The sequence below is a fragment of the Cajanus cajan genome, chromosome 5 (genome assembly GCF_000230855.2).
Source record: "Cajanus cajan strain Asha chromosome 5, NIPB_CcT2T_4, whole genome shotgun sequence".
NCBI classification, from domain to species: Eukaryota; Viridiplantae; Streptophyta; class Magnoliopsida; order Fabales; family Fabaceae; genus Cajanus; species Cajanus cajan.
Genome location: NC_138521.1, coordinates 66,021,779 through 66,038,263, shown reverse-complemented (window position 1 = coordinate 66,038,263; position 16,485 = coordinate 66,021,779). Strand labels below are relative to the sequence as shown.

The 16,485-nt window shown below is 31.5% G+C and overlaps 1 protein-coding gene across 3 annotated transcripts; it reads left to right on the top strand.

Moving 5' to 3' along the window:
* The first annotated feature begins 334 nt into the window (after window positions 1-334).
* VLN5 (actin filament bundling protein P-115-ABP protein) lies at window positions 335-15,773 on the top strand. 3 transcript variants are annotated; one of them, XM_020373196.3, is made up of 25 exons: window positions 335-472; window positions 600-704; window positions 1,497-1,624; window positions 1,793-1,892; window positions 4,561-4,629; window positions 4,739-4,975; window positions 5,123-5,300; window positions 5,383-5,515; window positions 5,845-6,007; window positions 6,095-6,242; window positions 6,393-6,493; window positions 8,459-8,614; window positions 8,856-8,924; window positions 9,025-9,093; window positions 9,189-9,326; window positions 9,484-9,612; window positions 9,937-10,084; window positions 10,214-10,224; window positions 11,050-11,190; window positions 11,483-11,608; window positions 11,689-11,754; window positions 14,402-14,729; window positions 14,841-15,034; window positions 15,157-15,312; window positions 15,407-15,773. In XM_020373196.3, exons 3-24 carry the CDS (start codon window positions 1,569-1,571, stop codon window positions 15,268-15,270), a joined length of 2,874 nt encoding a protein of 957 aa, XP_020228785.1. In that variant the 5' UTR covers window positions 335-472; window positions 600-704; window positions 1,497-1,568; the 3' UTR covers window positions 15,271-15,312; window positions 15,407-15,773. The 3 variants fall into 3 exon arrangements, with proteins under 3 accessions (XP_020228785.1, XP_082931826.1, XP_020228786.1); XM_083075700.1 differs by lacking the exon at window positions 600-704 and having other exon boundaries at window positions 1,510-1,624; XM_020373197.3 differs by lacking the exon at window positions 600-704.
* The last annotated feature ends 712 nt before the right edge of the window (window positions 15,774-16,485 follow it).

The window sequence follows — 16,485 nt, the reverse complement described above, 5'->3', positions numbered from 1 at the left end:
AATATTATATTGTGATCCTAAGATCTTTCAGTTCTTATTTTTCTAAAGTTAAGCTAGTATTATGAAATTGGTGAACAAAGTTGTTGGTTACTATGTAATTTTATATTGTTTTGTACCGTGACATTATGTAAATTGTGTTTTTGTAGCATTGCATGAAAGAGGAAAGAGGAAAGAGGAATATGAATAACAAGTTAAGAATTAAGTTTCCCGGTTTATCTCTTCTTCGCGTCTAATCCTCACAATGCGGAGATCAGCTTGCTCCATTACCAGCCATTCTCCAGTCTTTCTCGCACTCTTCTCTCTTCTCCTCTAAATTCAAATTTTAAATAATTATTAACAAAATTTAATTTCACTACCCCAAAAAAATTCAAAATTCTATAACAAACTAACTCGTTTACATGCATCTTCGCTATTTACCCACTATATTCAAAGAAACGCGAATGGACTTTCTCGCGTAGGTATACGTAACAAGGTACTTGTCTTCATTGTTTCATTTACCGCTATGCAATCCATCCACGTCGCATTTAGTTTAATTAAATATTCATAGCCTTTGAAGGCATTCACACTCTCTTTGTGTTTCAACTTTCAACATTTGAAAGAGGCCCAGAAATTGAATTTTAATTTGCCTTCCCCGAGTGCGTGTCTGTGCCTTTCTTCAATTTTGGAAATTCCAGAGGCGAGGTTTGCGTTTCACTGCCTTCAGAGTATGTTAGCTTTTTACTGGATTTTTTTATTGGTCTGTTGTTTATGTAGAGGATACCGAAGTTTGAGAATCGTAAATATATTTGCGGATTTTAGATTCTCGTGACTTGTTATGCTTGCATTCATAGAGACTAATTAATACATCATTATCATACATGCATAGTTTCTAGAGAGGTTGGATTATTTATTTGTATGCTCTGTTTTTTTTGGTAAACTGCTTGAGTGAGTATATAGCTTAGCTGCTGACACGCTAAAGATTGTATTCCTATTCTTGCAGCTTGAGACACATCACCTGTGGAACATGAATTTGTGTAAATTAGTTCTTTTAGTTTTGTAATTGAATCGCTTAATTGTGATTGGCAATTCTTGAGTCGAAAATATCAATAAAGGAAAAGTTGAATTCATGCATACGGAAATTTCTGGACAAGTAATGGAATTATTTTACATCTAATTGTGATCAAACTGCCGCATGGCTATTACCTCTTAGTGGTCAACAGATGGACAAACATAATTTGACAAAAATGGTGGTGCAAAATGAAGTAGTTTTTCCTGATTCTTTCATTCTTCATCTTTTAAACTCTTAATTGGGATTTTCAATACTAAAAAAGGCCATCAAATTTTCTATAGATAATTTTCCAATTGAGCTACCAAAGTTCCAGACATAAGTAGATATATTTGAAGGTGAAGGATCTAGTGTGAAGACTGAAGAGTGTTTGATCCTTATGTGGCAACTAACCTTAGCTGAAAGTGTGGCCTGAAGATTATTTGTATGACTTAGATCTTTATTTTTACAGGGCTTCCTTTCAGGGTAACTGTTTCATATATTCAAGCTTTGGTTGTAGAAGACCAAATAGTAGAAGAACAGCATGTCCAATTCTATGAAAGATTTGGATCCAGCTTTCAAGGGAGCTGGACAAAAGGCGTATCCTGCACTAGCCAACAATAATACATCGAGCTGTTTACAATTATCATATTTTCATCCTTACATAATTCATTCAAGGTGTCTGGCTTTATTTGGTTCTGTTCTATGTTTGGAATGATGCATGTATTTTTCCTGTGCTTTTGCATTATTCTCCTTAACCATATACAGTGGACTTGAAATATGGCGTATTGAGAATTTTAATCCAGTTTCCATCCCCCAGTCTTCTTATGGAAAATTTTTCACTGGTGACTCTTATTTGATCTTGAAGGTAAGAAATATTTTCCAAATCATTACTCATTAATAATATAATGCTAGCCTCCTACTGAAGGGACCTTGATGCAAGCTGCTTGTATTTCTGTTTATTGCTGTATTATATGGAGATTGTAATTTTCTTAAAGCCTTACCTATCATTCACAATGATGGCATATTGTATCAGTATCTCTTACAAGGATTACATTGATATATGTCTAGTTGATGTTTAAGGTTAGGTTCTAATAACATCATATCGCCCAACTCAACTTCACAAAATCCATCAAAAAGCTAAAGACTGTCCAAGCCTTATAAGGACTATATTGGCTGTACATCTAATTGATGTGGGATCTCAACAGTGCACAATACCATGCTCTAGTTCATTTTTTATTTGTAGAACACTAGAACATTCATCATGAAAATTCTACGCCTTTAAGACCTGCAGATATAACATTAGTGTCAGGGTTCACGAGAATACTACAGGTCTAGTACATGAGACTCCCAACCTCCAACTATTATAATATTATGGGGTGTAGGGAGGGTCGTATATATCAATCTTATGAAATACTTCTATAATTCTTTCAACTGTGTGTCAAGCACTAGCTTTTAGTAACTAAATAATTGTTTTTTGTATTCATATTTTAACATTTCACAATGTTACACCTTTGAGTTTTAGTAGAAGAATAGTGCTACATGGCCAGAAAGAAATTGACAAAATTTATCATGAATTTAGTCAGACTCAAGATGATTGTTGCCTTGTTGTATAAGACATAAAGTGGTTGACAACAATCATCCATCTAATGTTCAATGACATTGCCAATTAATTTGTCTCTTTGTCGTAGAAATTCTGTCTATCAAGTTTTTTCTTAGTATAAGCACACAAATGTTGGTGTACACGAACCATTCGTTGAGCTAAAATGTGAGCATGCTTATGCTAGACATCTTTTCCTTCTTCTTGGGATAGTCAGCAATTCCAATTTTAGATAGAGGGACTGGTTACATGCATAAGATGGGAAAACTGGAAGCTTAGAGATTTACACAATCAAGCCTTTTGATTAGAAGACGTGTGTTGACAAATAAAGCAATACGAGAAAGGGGAAACTAGTTCACGTAGGAATCTGACCAGCTGAGCCAGTTGTACCTTTAATTGGAACTCTTGTACCCAGTTCTGGACTTTTGGAACAGAATTTACGAAATATATTATTTTTCAGAGGATCCACACTTCCTTTAAGAGGTGTTTGATAGGGGGAGAAATAGAGGGAAGTTTTTAGTTTTCTACGAATCTTAGATAGGAAATGTTAATTTCTCATATTTGGTATCTATTTTAAAATAAAATTTCTAAGAAATATTATTTTTGAAAATTATTTTTATCTCATTTTCTTACAAAAATATTTTCATAAGGTTGAAAACATAATTTTTCCTACTAAAAGGGAAAACTTTAATTATTTAAAAGACTATAATATCTTTTTTTTAAATTAAAAATATTTAGGTGAGTATCTTTGTAAAGTATCTCTTTTTTTGTATTTCTTTTTCTTCCTCTCTTTTTTTTCTTCTCTCTCACTTCTCTTTCACTCCCCCCTCATCCTCTCTCCCTCTCACTCTCTCTTGCTCTCTCTCCCTTTGCCCTCATTTCTCTTCCATATCTCTATTTTTTTTTTGTATCTCATTATTTTTTGATCTTGTCAATTTTAATAATATATTATAATCTGTTTTATTTCTATATTTTAATGATATTTATTAATATTTTTATTTATTTTTACTTTTTAAATAAAATAAAATAAAATAATATATTTTATCTTTCTTAATAATAAGGTAGCATTTTTTTTGTTTATTTCTTTTATTAAATTCTGTATTTAAATAATTTTAACTATAAGTTTTCAACTTTTTAAAATAATTTAAGTTTTATCAAATGCAAATATTATTATATAAAAAAAATTATATAGGAAAAAGTTTAATGTCATAGAAAAAATTTAATGTTATATTTGGAATAAGATTTGGGTAAATAAATATATCTAATAAAATTATTTTAATAAAAGATATTTTTGTAAAAAATATTTATATACCCATAAATGTACTATTATAATTAAACGTGAAAATCTTTAATTTTTAAGAATCTTGTATGAATATTTTCATAAACTTTTATGAATAACCAAACAAATTTTAATTATTCTCGAAAATTATGATTCTTGGGTATGAAAAAACTTTTCTTCTACCTAGACTAGACTTATTTCACTCGATAACTCGTATTTTACATTAAATTTTAACAATCCAACCATTGAATTAAAAGTTCTTAATGCATAAATCAAATTTACAATTTTTTTTAAAAAATTGAAAATTATTTAATCCTTAATTTTATTAATTTAAATTGATGTATAAAATATTTTTCTCTCCGATGCATACATAAGTGATGAGAGTTTCTCTAAAAAGATACTGTTGGATTTTTTTTCTTAAGATTCATTTTCTTCTTGCTAAAAAATAAATTTATGAGATGTTTGGTTCAAATCTCAATATATCCATCAGTATAACTGTGTTGGATTCATGTTATTCTTAGTTATTTGATTTTTGTGGATAATTGTTGATCCATTAGTTTTTACTTTTCTTATGTTTCTTTTGCTTCCTGCATGTGTATGCATTAATGTCTTTTCACCGATATCAATCTTTTCTTTTTTCTTATCCTCTCCATGTAGACATTCGCTTCAAAAGGTGGTGCTCTGCGTCATGATATCCATTATTGGCTTGGTAAAGACACCAGTCAGGTAAATTTTGCTGTTTATACATTGTTATCTCCTCCAATTGTTTTTGGTTAATATTTGATGTAGTTTCCTTCTGTTCATTTGCTCACTGATGATCATAACTTTTAAATAGGATGAAGCTGGTACTGCAGCCATCAAGGCAGTCGAGTTGGATGCATCTCTAGGAGGACGGGCTGTTCAGTATCGTGAAGTACAGGGTCATGAAACTGAAAAGTTCATGTCTTATTTCAAACCATGTATCATACCTCAAGAAGGTGGAGCTGCCTCGGGTTTTAAACATGTTGAGGCTGAAGAACATAAGACAAGGTTGTTTGTATGCAGAGGGAAACATGTGGTACAAGTCAAAGAGGCAAGTTTGACCTTATTTATCTGTCAGTGACTTCTTGAGGTTTGAGTCTTGTATATTATTATTGTGCATACTGCATACCGTATACAGATACCACAAAATATAAGCAGTATTTTCTACTTGTTGATTGGCTATGTGTGTTGGTTATAGGTTCCTTTTGCTCGATCTTCACTGAACCATGATGATATTTTTATTCTGGATACTGAGTCCAAAATTTTCCAATTTAATGGTTCCAATTCATGTATTCAAGAAAGGGCTAAAGCATTGGAAGTTCTACAGTATATTAAGGACACCTACCATGATGGGAAATGTGAGATAGCTTCTATTGGTAAGTGTAAGTATATTTTAAAGTTCAAAAGGTGATTGCTTAGTTTCACTTATTGGATTTATATGCTTGAATTTCCATGCAGAGGATGGAAAGTTGATGTCTGATTCTGAAACTGGAGAATTCTGGGCATGTTTTGGGGGCTTTGCTCCTCTTCCACGGAAAACAGCCAGTAATGATGATAAGCCTGGTGGTTCTCATCCTCCAAAGCTACTTTGGTAATATGTTGTTTCAGTTAGCTCACTGGTAGTCAGTATATTCCTTTATTTATTTATTTATATCAAATTGATATATGGATGCAATTTGCTATTATTTGAATATGCTTTCGTTTGATCTCCTTCACCTATTGTTTTTATTCCCCTTCTGCCAACTTTTGGTGTTTATCAATGTAAGATATATAAATTTACTATTCTTTTAGCCTAAAGTTGTATAAGCTGATAATTACGAGGATTTGAAAATAAAGCAAATGACATCATGGAATTTATTTTCATATTGAAACATATGATTCTATAATGCTCTAGTTATAATGACATTGTCACTTTTCCAGTGTTGAAAAGGGGAAGGCAGAACCTATAAATACTGATTCTTTGACAAAGGAGTTACTGGACACAAATAAATGCTATATTCTAGATTGTGGGTTAGAAGTTTTTGCATGGATGGGAAGAAACACATCACTTGATGGAAGAAAAAGTGCAAGTGGAGCTGCAGATGTAACATATTTTGTTTCTTTCTTAGTATTGTTAAGCATTTGCCCTAAGTTTGAATGACTCTGGAATTTCTGTTGACCAAAAAAACAGGAGTTTGTCAAAGGCACTGGTCGACCAAAGTGCCATATAATTCGTGTCATTGAAGGATTTGAAACAGTAATGTTCAGGTCCAAGTTTGATTCTTGGCCTCAGGGCACTCATGGAACAATGCCTGAAGATGGTCGTGGCAAGGTAGCAGGTAGTTTTAATTAAATTTTACAGTTGTCATTGGACTGAACATTTTTTGTCACCTTTGATTGGTTTTGTCAGCAACTCAACATCGATTTTCAGGCTGTCATTATGATCTTCTATTTTTGACTTTTTTTTTATTTTTTTTATAACTTTCTAGCACTTCTAAAACGTCAAGGATTGGATGTCAAGGGTCTTGTGAAATCTGAGCCTGCAAAAGAAGAACCTCAACCCTACATAGATTGCACAGGACATTTGCAGGTACTTAAACTAGTATGTACAATAAAACAATTCATCAAAACTGAAATTTCTTGAATCTTCATGTAACTTTTGTTGGTATTATTTTTAATTTTTCAGTGATCTTACACCCCCTGTCTAATTGATTTCTTAGAATGAAAGAATCTTTTGGAATCACAATCACTGTATCCATAATACTTCACCTGTCTCCGATTCCAAAGTTGATCATTACAATGAGAGGCATACAATGCAATTGAATGCACAAGAGATCAAGAGCTTTATTCTGTCGTAAGATTGGAATATATGAAACCCAGAGTGTTGGATTACTTTAAGTTTGATTTAAAACAAATTGAGTAGATGCTTAATACTTTTTGAGAAATGAATCTAGAATTAGGAAATGGATTTAATGTAGAATAGGCAGCATCGCACTTGCTACACAAATTGGATATATACATATGAAATCTGTCATCCATAGTTTACTTTGTGATTTATCTTCTAATTATTAGTCCTTAACCATATTATTATCATATTTCTTTTTTATTTAAATGAGATTTTGCTTCCTATAGTTTATATCCATTTATCTTTTGTCCCAATAGTCTATTTTTTTAGGTATTGGTCCCTATAATTTCACTAATTTAGTTTTTGATCCTTGTCTTCAAATTGGTTCATATATTTTCCTCTCATTTGAGTTTTAGTCCAATAGTTTCTACTTATTAAGCTACTGGTCCCAATTTTTGATGAATGATTGATTCCTTCTTTAGTTCTTGATGGACCAAAACTCAAATAAATCAATAGGGGCCAAATTATTTATTTTTCTATTATAGGTATTTGGTGTAACCTCATTAAGGTATTGACAAAAACTCTTCTTCGTAAATCCCATTTGCATTGATGGAGTCCAAGGGGCAAGGAATTTCCCACATTCTACTATGTAAGGATTCAAGGATTAAAAGGAAAATGATGCAAACCAGCAAAATCACATCAGTGAAATATGTGTACTTAACTAATAAAAACAATGGAAAACATTGATATATATATATATATATATATATATATATATCAGAAAAAACGAACATATAGAATATAGAAAAGATAAAGGTTGGTTTAAAATTTTGGTTCCTATATTTAACATTTTTCGTTTTATCCCTATATGAAAAAATCTATACTTTGATTCCTACGTGAAAAAAGTGTTTAAAAATAGGTTCCTACTATTTGCTGAAATCATAATGGTGTTAGATGTTTGCTGAGTTTTCAAACATTTGTCCTATATGGTAGTGGGAACCAATTCAACAAACGTTGGCCAACTCAATAAACATTTAACATTGTTATAATTTTGGCAAATGGTTAGGACCAATTTGTGAACATCTTTTCATGTAGGGACTAAATTGTAGAGTTTTTTTATGTAAGAACCAAATGAAAACAACTTCATAAGGAACACATTTTTAATTTAACCAAAGATAAAAGGAAAACATAAAGAAATGGCTATGGAATGCTACTTCCTTATAAAGCCCGAAGATTGTTCCCATTTCCTCTCTTCTGATCATAAGCTCCAAATCTGCAAGCCTCATCCTGAACCCCACTCACGCTAAGCATAACGACCTCTCCCTCTTGCAATCCTCCATGGTCCATGTGTCTCTCTTTTCCTATTTCTGGAACATACCTTCCATATCTTAGGACCATGACCTAACTGCTGTAGTACTAAGTCCTTTGACAGACTTTTATAAAATTTACGTCAAAATTATGGTTGAGACCTGAGGCAACAAGGTAAAAGAAACTTCCAGAGTTTTATGAATGATTGTAGTTGATATGTTGGCCGATATTTTGTATTGTTTCTTAAACATTTGATAGATAGTATCCCATGAGAGTTTCAAAAGATATGTTCTCTACTTCTCCCTATTTGGGTGGACTAATTGTGATTTGAGTGTTCTACATTTACATTTCTCTTGCTTAATTGTTTCTGTTGTTAACGAGAGCTTTAACATAACTACACAGGTTTGGCGTGTGAATGGTCAGGAAAAGGTTCTCCTTCCACCCGATGATCAGTCAAAATTTTATAATGGAGATTGTTACATCTTTCAATATTCATATCCTGGAGAAGATAGGGAAGAGTATCTTGTAGGAACATGGATTGGAAAGACGAGTGTTGAGGTGAAAGATTTGTAGACTTTTATTCCACTTCTCTTTTCAGAAGTGTTTCTTATGATTTATTTCGTGTAAAGAAGCTAAAAATCTGTCTGCAAAATATTCACCTGGAGCTGAAAGCTATTACTAAATCACAGCTTATGTATTTCACTGCACTGTACACAACATAGTAACTCTTTTGGGACCAAAAAGTGTTGAATAAATGTGTTAGCTTGCATTCCTTACATGCTTTCTTTGTTGAAACTAGGGAGAGAGAGCTTCAGCTCTTTCACAAGCAAGCAAAATGTTTGAGTCGATGAAGTTTCTTCCTGCCCAGGTAATTTTTCTTTGAATGTGTTATTTTCAATTCGTCTAGAGATTACTTGTGCTCATTGCTTATAGCCCTATTGATGGAATTTGTGTGTAATTAATTGAAGGCTCGTATCTATGAAGGAAGCGAACCAATTCAATTTCATGCCGTCCTCCAAAGCTGTATTGTTTTTAAGGTTTGTGGGATTCGGTATTGGGTTCACTAACAAAGAACTTCTTTTTATGAATACAATTATTTTAATTCTGGTCATTTATTTTAATTATCTATCAGGGTGGACTGAGTGATGGATACAAGAATCACATTGCGGAGAACGGAATTCCAGATAAGACATACAGTGAGGATGGTGTTGCATTATTCCGCATCCAGGGCACTGGACCAGAAAATATGCAAGCTATACAAGTTGAACCAGTATGTCAACTTGCCTGTTTACAGCAGCTAGCTCTATCTACTCTATTTTTAATGGCAATTTACTTTTTCTTTATATATATATATATATATATATACACAAATAATACTTTATTTAAATAATTACATCGTTTATTTTCACATTCCTTTTGTCAACCAGGTTGCTTCCTCCTTGAATTCCTCTTATTGTTACATACTTCATAGCGGGCCCACTGTTTTTTCTTGGTCTGGAGGTTTAACAACTTCAGACGATCACGAGCTTGTTGAGAGAATGCTGGATTTGATTAAGGTCTGTTATGTTCCAAAATACATTTAACATGAAAATTTTGATTTCCAAACAAAGACCATAAGGATTTTTGGTCAACATATTCATGTTGGACAAGCAGCTAAAAGGGGGAGATTTAATATTTTTGCATGTTGAAAATGGTTACCATGCTGGTTATTTCTAAACTTGTCATTGGGCTATGTAGAATTACCTATTTGTTCTCGGTCCTGGGTTTGATCAAGGCAGGTGCCATTCGCCCAAGCCAAATTACACATCCCAGCACACATGCGCGCATACATATATATTACTGTTTATTAATCAAAACATATGCTTGCCAATTGTCTACAGCCGGATTTCCAATGCAAATCACAAAAGGAAGGTGTAGAATCGGAACAGTTTTGGGATCTGTTGGGAGGAAAATCAGAATATCCCAGTCAAAAGATCACGAGGGATGCTGAAAATGATCCTCACCTATTTTCTTGCGACTTCTCAAATGGTAAGAACTAGTTTTTTGTTAACTGGAAAGATTTATCTGATCTCCATCCCCAGTCCCTTCTCTTCTTGAAGGCAAATGGCTGACATTTTTGTGATGGCTTCTTTCCCTGCCTGATTGACCAATGTGCAGGAAATTTAAAGGTGTGTACACCTACTGATCTGTTGATATGCATTATTTCGGAATATTCTAAGTTATGGTGTAACCCCATGGTGTGAAGGCATGTTAAAGAAGTTTTTTGCCTACTTCAATGTTTCATTTTAAACATTTTAACTGTTAAGTTGCCCCTTGTGTAAAATAGCTCTATGACACAATCTATTTTCAACTCAAGTTTAAAGTGGTTCAATATATAGGATTTAAAAACAAACTAGGAAAGCCATGGAGAATGACGAGCAATGAATAGCTACAAAACTGGGATGATATTCAGTTTTGGAAGACACTCTTGTTAACATACACACCGCTGTTACTCAAATCTGAGGCTATAAAGATTCCTTCTTGGGGTTTTATTAAGTTATTAAAATGATATTATGGCTTTGATCACTTATTAAGGTGTCCTGTGATATAATTATACACTTGAATGATGAAATTGCTGGCACGGACAGCAAAAGAGTCAGGATTGTATAATAACTAGTTGACATAATGAATCGCAAAAAAGAACGAAATATCGTTAATCTGATCCATATAACATCACGTTAGAACCTAGAACATAATCTTTCTGCACAGTGGTTAGTGATTACGGTCATCGTGACTCTGGATGTAAAATGCTGACAGAGAGACTGGCCAGTTTGTTATTGATCACTTTTATCACAACCAAAAGGTAAATTTAAGATCGATCTCGAGGGTGAATTTACTGGGGTTTGATTTTATCTTAAATAAAACTTATTGCTATGTCTTATGCTTTGCTTATGAAGATGCAAGTATTTGGATTTATTCTGCCGCAGTGCATTAATCTGAAGCCATGCTTGCAGGTGAAAGAGATATACAACTTTTCCCAGGATGATTTGATGACAGAAGATATTTACATCATGGATTGTCACTCTGAAATCTTTGTCTGGGTGGGACAGCAGGTTGACTTAAAGAGTAGAATGCAAGCTCTAACAATTGGTGAGGTATAACTGGTTTTGCTTTTCATGGAAGCTATAAACATACTATTTTAATTTAGTGACTAACTGGTAGTCTAGTATTTTGAAATTTGAAGGGTTACGTTATAAATCAAAATTCTTAGTCTTATTAGTTGGTTAATGTTCTTTTAGTTTTTTTTTTTTTTTTTGAATATAGGGATTTAACTATGATATCTCTTTCTATCATTAGAATACCATAAAGCAGTTTCAATGTCTTTTACGTTCTAGCATTTCTGCAACCAGGTGTGGAATTCTTAACTTATTCTTTGGAATTATACAGAAATTCCTTGAGCATGACTTTCTTCTAGAAAAATTATCTCGTGAAGCTCCAATATATGTTGTTATGGAAAACAGCGAGCCACCTTTCTTCACCCGCTTCTTTAATTGGGAGTCTGCAAAATCAGCAGTAAGTTTTTTGATGTATTATATATATGACTTCAAATAGTCTTATACTTTATGCTACTAACAATTCCTTGTTTTTGATAGATGCTGGGAAACTCATTTCAAAGGAAGCTTGCAATCGTGAAAAATGGGGGGACGCCACCTTTGGTTGTAAGTAATCTTTTCTTTGCTTTCTTAATAGAATAATTGTTTTCTGAAGAGTGAGGACTTAAGGACCACATTAAACTTAGTCTGAATTTCCATATTATTTTTCATCTTACGTTTTATCTATCTTTGATAAACTATTACGAGTGAGATAATATAATCCAACAAAGAATTCTGTCTCCACCCACCCTACCACGCTGCAAACGAATTTCACTTTTCTAGTTTTGAAAATAATTATTTTCTTTTCAAGAGCTCTATAAAAAGGAAGGTAAAAAAAATATTAATTTTCCAAAATAAGTTGGACTAAGTACACACTTAACAATTTAACGATAAAATTATCCACTTTTGGTTTCTTTATTTGAATCACGAAACTTTAAAACTTTGGATCGGATGAATTAAAAAAATTATTAATCTGGAAGAATTTTAAGTTTTGGTAATTATTTTTATATTGATAGTCCTAATTTATTTCCGTGATTAAAGGTATTAAAAGAAGTACTAAAAAAATAAATTAATACTCCTATAACATGGTAAATAAGAAATAATACTGAACTAAAAAAATATATGAAATTATATCAAAAGCTTATACATTATCTTCCAAATGTATGCATTGTTGTATAAAAAGTTTTGTAATTAAATTATTTGAGTATTATTTAATATCGACTATGTTTGAAGATAAATTGAATAGTTTAGTCACATCATCTATTGATTGAAATGCTAGATTTACTAGCTTATAATTTTTTTTTTCATTTTTAAGATAAGAAGAATAAAAGAAAGATTGATGAATAATATAAGATTAAGTGCTAGATATAAATTATATCCAAGTCCTATAATTTCTTAATTCAATCCTACTCCCGATGAGAGGGCCAAAGTTGACAGAAGCTCCGGATTGTGGTAGTACACTTTTATTCTAAAACTTTGGGTTTTACCAATTACACATATATTGAGAAATATTTAATTTATATAATTACACATATACACCTGAGTGAAATTTTTATTTATTAATTTAAAATTTTCAACAATATTTTTAACTATTTCATTTATATTCATGTAAAAAATAATACTCAACTTAAAATAACATTAATGTTTTACTTGAAATAGTATAATTACTCAATTACACATAAGGAGGGTTTAATTGAAAAAAATTATATAAAGAAGTAGTGGAAGAACTAAAGTTCTAAAATAAAACTAAAAAATTAGAAGAATCATAAGTTTTGAAACGGTTAGAAATGGATGTAATATTGAATGTAATAAACAGAAAACAGAAGAAAACCAAAAACTAGCTTCCCTTAGGAAGGACGTTCCTATTGCATCACCAAGAACAGTGAGACAAAGTTTCTGGAGAAAAATATGCCAATTCACCAAAAATGAATGTAGTGTTTGATTTACAAGATAGTGTGTTTAGTTTGTACATTTTTCACTAAGCTTTGATGTATAGCATGAAATATAACGTTGATAAACACACCTATTAATATAATCTATGAGAATACCTGCTAAAAACGAATAATAATGATTAAGAAATACCAAAGTGTGGCATAAGTATTTGAAATGAGTCATCCAAGAGCCACTGCAGGAAATAAATGATTATAATAATTACATAAGAGGTGTAAAAAAATAACTATATAAGAAACAAATAAATATTTTGTAAAAAATACTATATAATAAATAAATAACTATTTCATATGAAAAACAATAAAAATAGTTAAGTTAATTAATTTTAATAAATAAATTTAAATTTTATTTTAGAATTATTTATAAAATTAAATGACTTAAGTTGTGATTACATTAAATTTAATGACACTGCTTATAATTCAAAAGATAAGTTTTCTAACAATGACCTTGGCTTACTCTCCAGATTTAAATATAAGCAAAACAAATCACAATAATTAATAAATGTAGTTAACATCATTTAATTTGACTAATCTCATTTAAAAATAATTAGTTTTTTTTTTATATTTTCTCTTTATTGAAACTTGATATAAAAAAAAATTAAAAATAAAATTTTAATTAAATGAATGATGTTTTGACAATATTAAATAGGGCAAAATGTGAAATTAGTAATGATTTGTTTATATTTTGATCCATTATACATGTCTTTTCTTTTTATATTTAAACTCAGAGAAAATATTAATTGCTCATATGCCAATGAATGCATCTATTTATATGGAAAATGAGCGAGTGTCTCAATAAACCTTACAATAAATTATGATATAAAAAAATTAACAATTAATACATTCAAAATGAGTCTATGCTTCTTATAATTAGGATAAAAAGAATTCACTAATTTGTTTCCATCATAAAAGAACAAAACTAATATTATATAATAGAAAGAAACTGCTGCTTTACTACAGTGAATTGTTGCCTGATCCTATTTTATAGCTTCAAGAAACTTGAAAAGATGCGTTCTTTATTGTTACGTTTAATAAAATTATGAAATGAACTGGACTAGGTTGACTGAAGAGAATACTACTGAATTCTTAATGTTGAATTCAAGGATATGAACTTGGTGCTGATCCTTCAGAGGGGTCAATAGATTAAATGACATATTGTAGCATAATCTTATTGTAATTCCACCTTAAGTACTGGATCTTAATATAATTATTTTGTTTGTATTTGCGTTATCTGCTTGGTTATTGAATATCTGATACATTATCAGAAACCTAAACGAAGAGCAGCAGTATCTTATGGAGGAAGGTCTGGTGGTATGCCAGACAAATCTCAGCGTTCCCGCAGCGTGTCTGTCAGTGCTGATCGTGTCCGAGTGAGGGGCAGATCTCCAGCCTTCAACGCACTAGCAGCTAATTTTGAGAGCCCAAATACTAGGAATCTCTCAACCCCACCTCCAATGGTTAGAAAACTGTACCCAAAATCTGTGACACCAGATACAACAAGACTGGCACCTAAATCTTCAGCCATATCTCGTCTTACTTCTAGTTTTGAACAACCATTTGTACGAGACAATTTGATTCCCCGCTCACAAAGAGGTATGTATACTCACTAGATGAGTGCATTGATGTTTAATGTTTGTATTAGAATATCATCTAATACAAATGCCTTTTCTCTATTATGGATTGTTATGGTGTGAGGGAGTTCAGCTTCCCGCAAATCCAACGCTGATTCAAGTGACGAGGAAAGTTCTATGAGCAGCAGAATAGAATCTCTTACCATTCAGGAGGATGCCAAAGAGGGTGAAACTGAAGATGATGAAGGTCTCCCAGTTTACCCATATGAACGCGTTAACACAGCTTCTACAAATCCTTTAGCAGATATTGACGTGACTAAACGAGAGGTATAACCAAAATGTCTAGATATAGCATCATCTTTTCCTTTTTCCTCCATTCTTTGGAAATTGCATGGTGTAATCAAGCTTTCTTTCGTTTTAGTTCTGACTTGTTTGGGCTTCATGTACAGGCTTATCTGTCATCTGCAGAGTTCCAAGAGAAACTTGGGATGGCTAAGGATGAATTTTACAAGTTGCCAAAATGGAAACAGAACAAACTCAAAATGGCCGTTCAGTTGTTCTGAGTTTTAAAGTACACTTTACCCTCTTTCTATTTTAAGTTGCAGGTAGAAGGAACTTTGCTTGTCCTCAAAGTTTTTTCCTCTCCTTGACAATGTTATCTTGATTTATAACTCGGGGAGATTTCTATCTGTTTTGCAGTAAGAAACTAAACATACGGAAGTGAAAGGGACGGCTGAGTGTTTTTCTGTTTGTTGACATAGCTACTTCTGCTCCCAAGAGGCCTCTCATGACAAAAGAAAGTAACTAAAGATTTTTCTTTGCAATGGTCTGATATTTAGGTTCTTTCTTTGTTGAGAACTGCTTGGTGTGAATTTTATAGGGCAAGGGTTGTTGGAGTGCTTGTCATTGTGTTTCTTGTTAATCATTTTTTTGATTAAAAATTGTTTTCGGGGAGCAATTACTTAGGTTGTTTTGATAAATTGAGTATGAATGTACAGCAGTGTAAAAGTTACTCAACAAGTTATTTATTCTGGAAATAAAAATGTGATTTTCCCCCTTTTCTTTATTATTCTTTCATATTCTTCTTCTGCCTTGTCAACAATTTTCTTGGCTTTCTATCGAAGATTCAAGCAGTTGGGTAGTAGAAGTCGAGAAAAAGTGGTTGTTTTCTAAACTTGCTTTCATTTTTTTCTTGTCTCACTTCAATTACCTTTGTTTTGATGATTATTGAATTTGGTAAAAGGTTTAATTCTACTTTTGATTTTTTATTTTCTCAATTTTGCGAATTTCATTCTTCTATTTAAAAAAAAAAAAGTTGATTCTTTATTAGTTTAATTGTGTAATTTCAGCACATTTGTTAACTTAAGATTTAATGAAAATGCTAACTTGATAATGTAGTAAAGTGTCAAGTAATATATATATATATATATATATATATATATATATATATATATATATATATATATATATATATGTGTGTGTGTGTGTATATATGAAAAAAAATTATAAAGGTGTTAATGAAATTTGAACTTAAGTTATTATTTATTTATCTTGATCTAAGTTATTAAATGAATTTTAATGAGTAAAACAAAGTATTTCGTTAACATAAAGATCAACAAAAATTACATCATTAAAATAATGGAGACATCAAAATTGAAATTTTTTTAAAAATATGGGAAGCAAAAGTAAATTAAACCTAAAAAGTTTTTATTTCAAAAGTATAGACACACAAATTGTCCAAATACAATTGCAAATTAGATAAAAACACAATAGAAAGG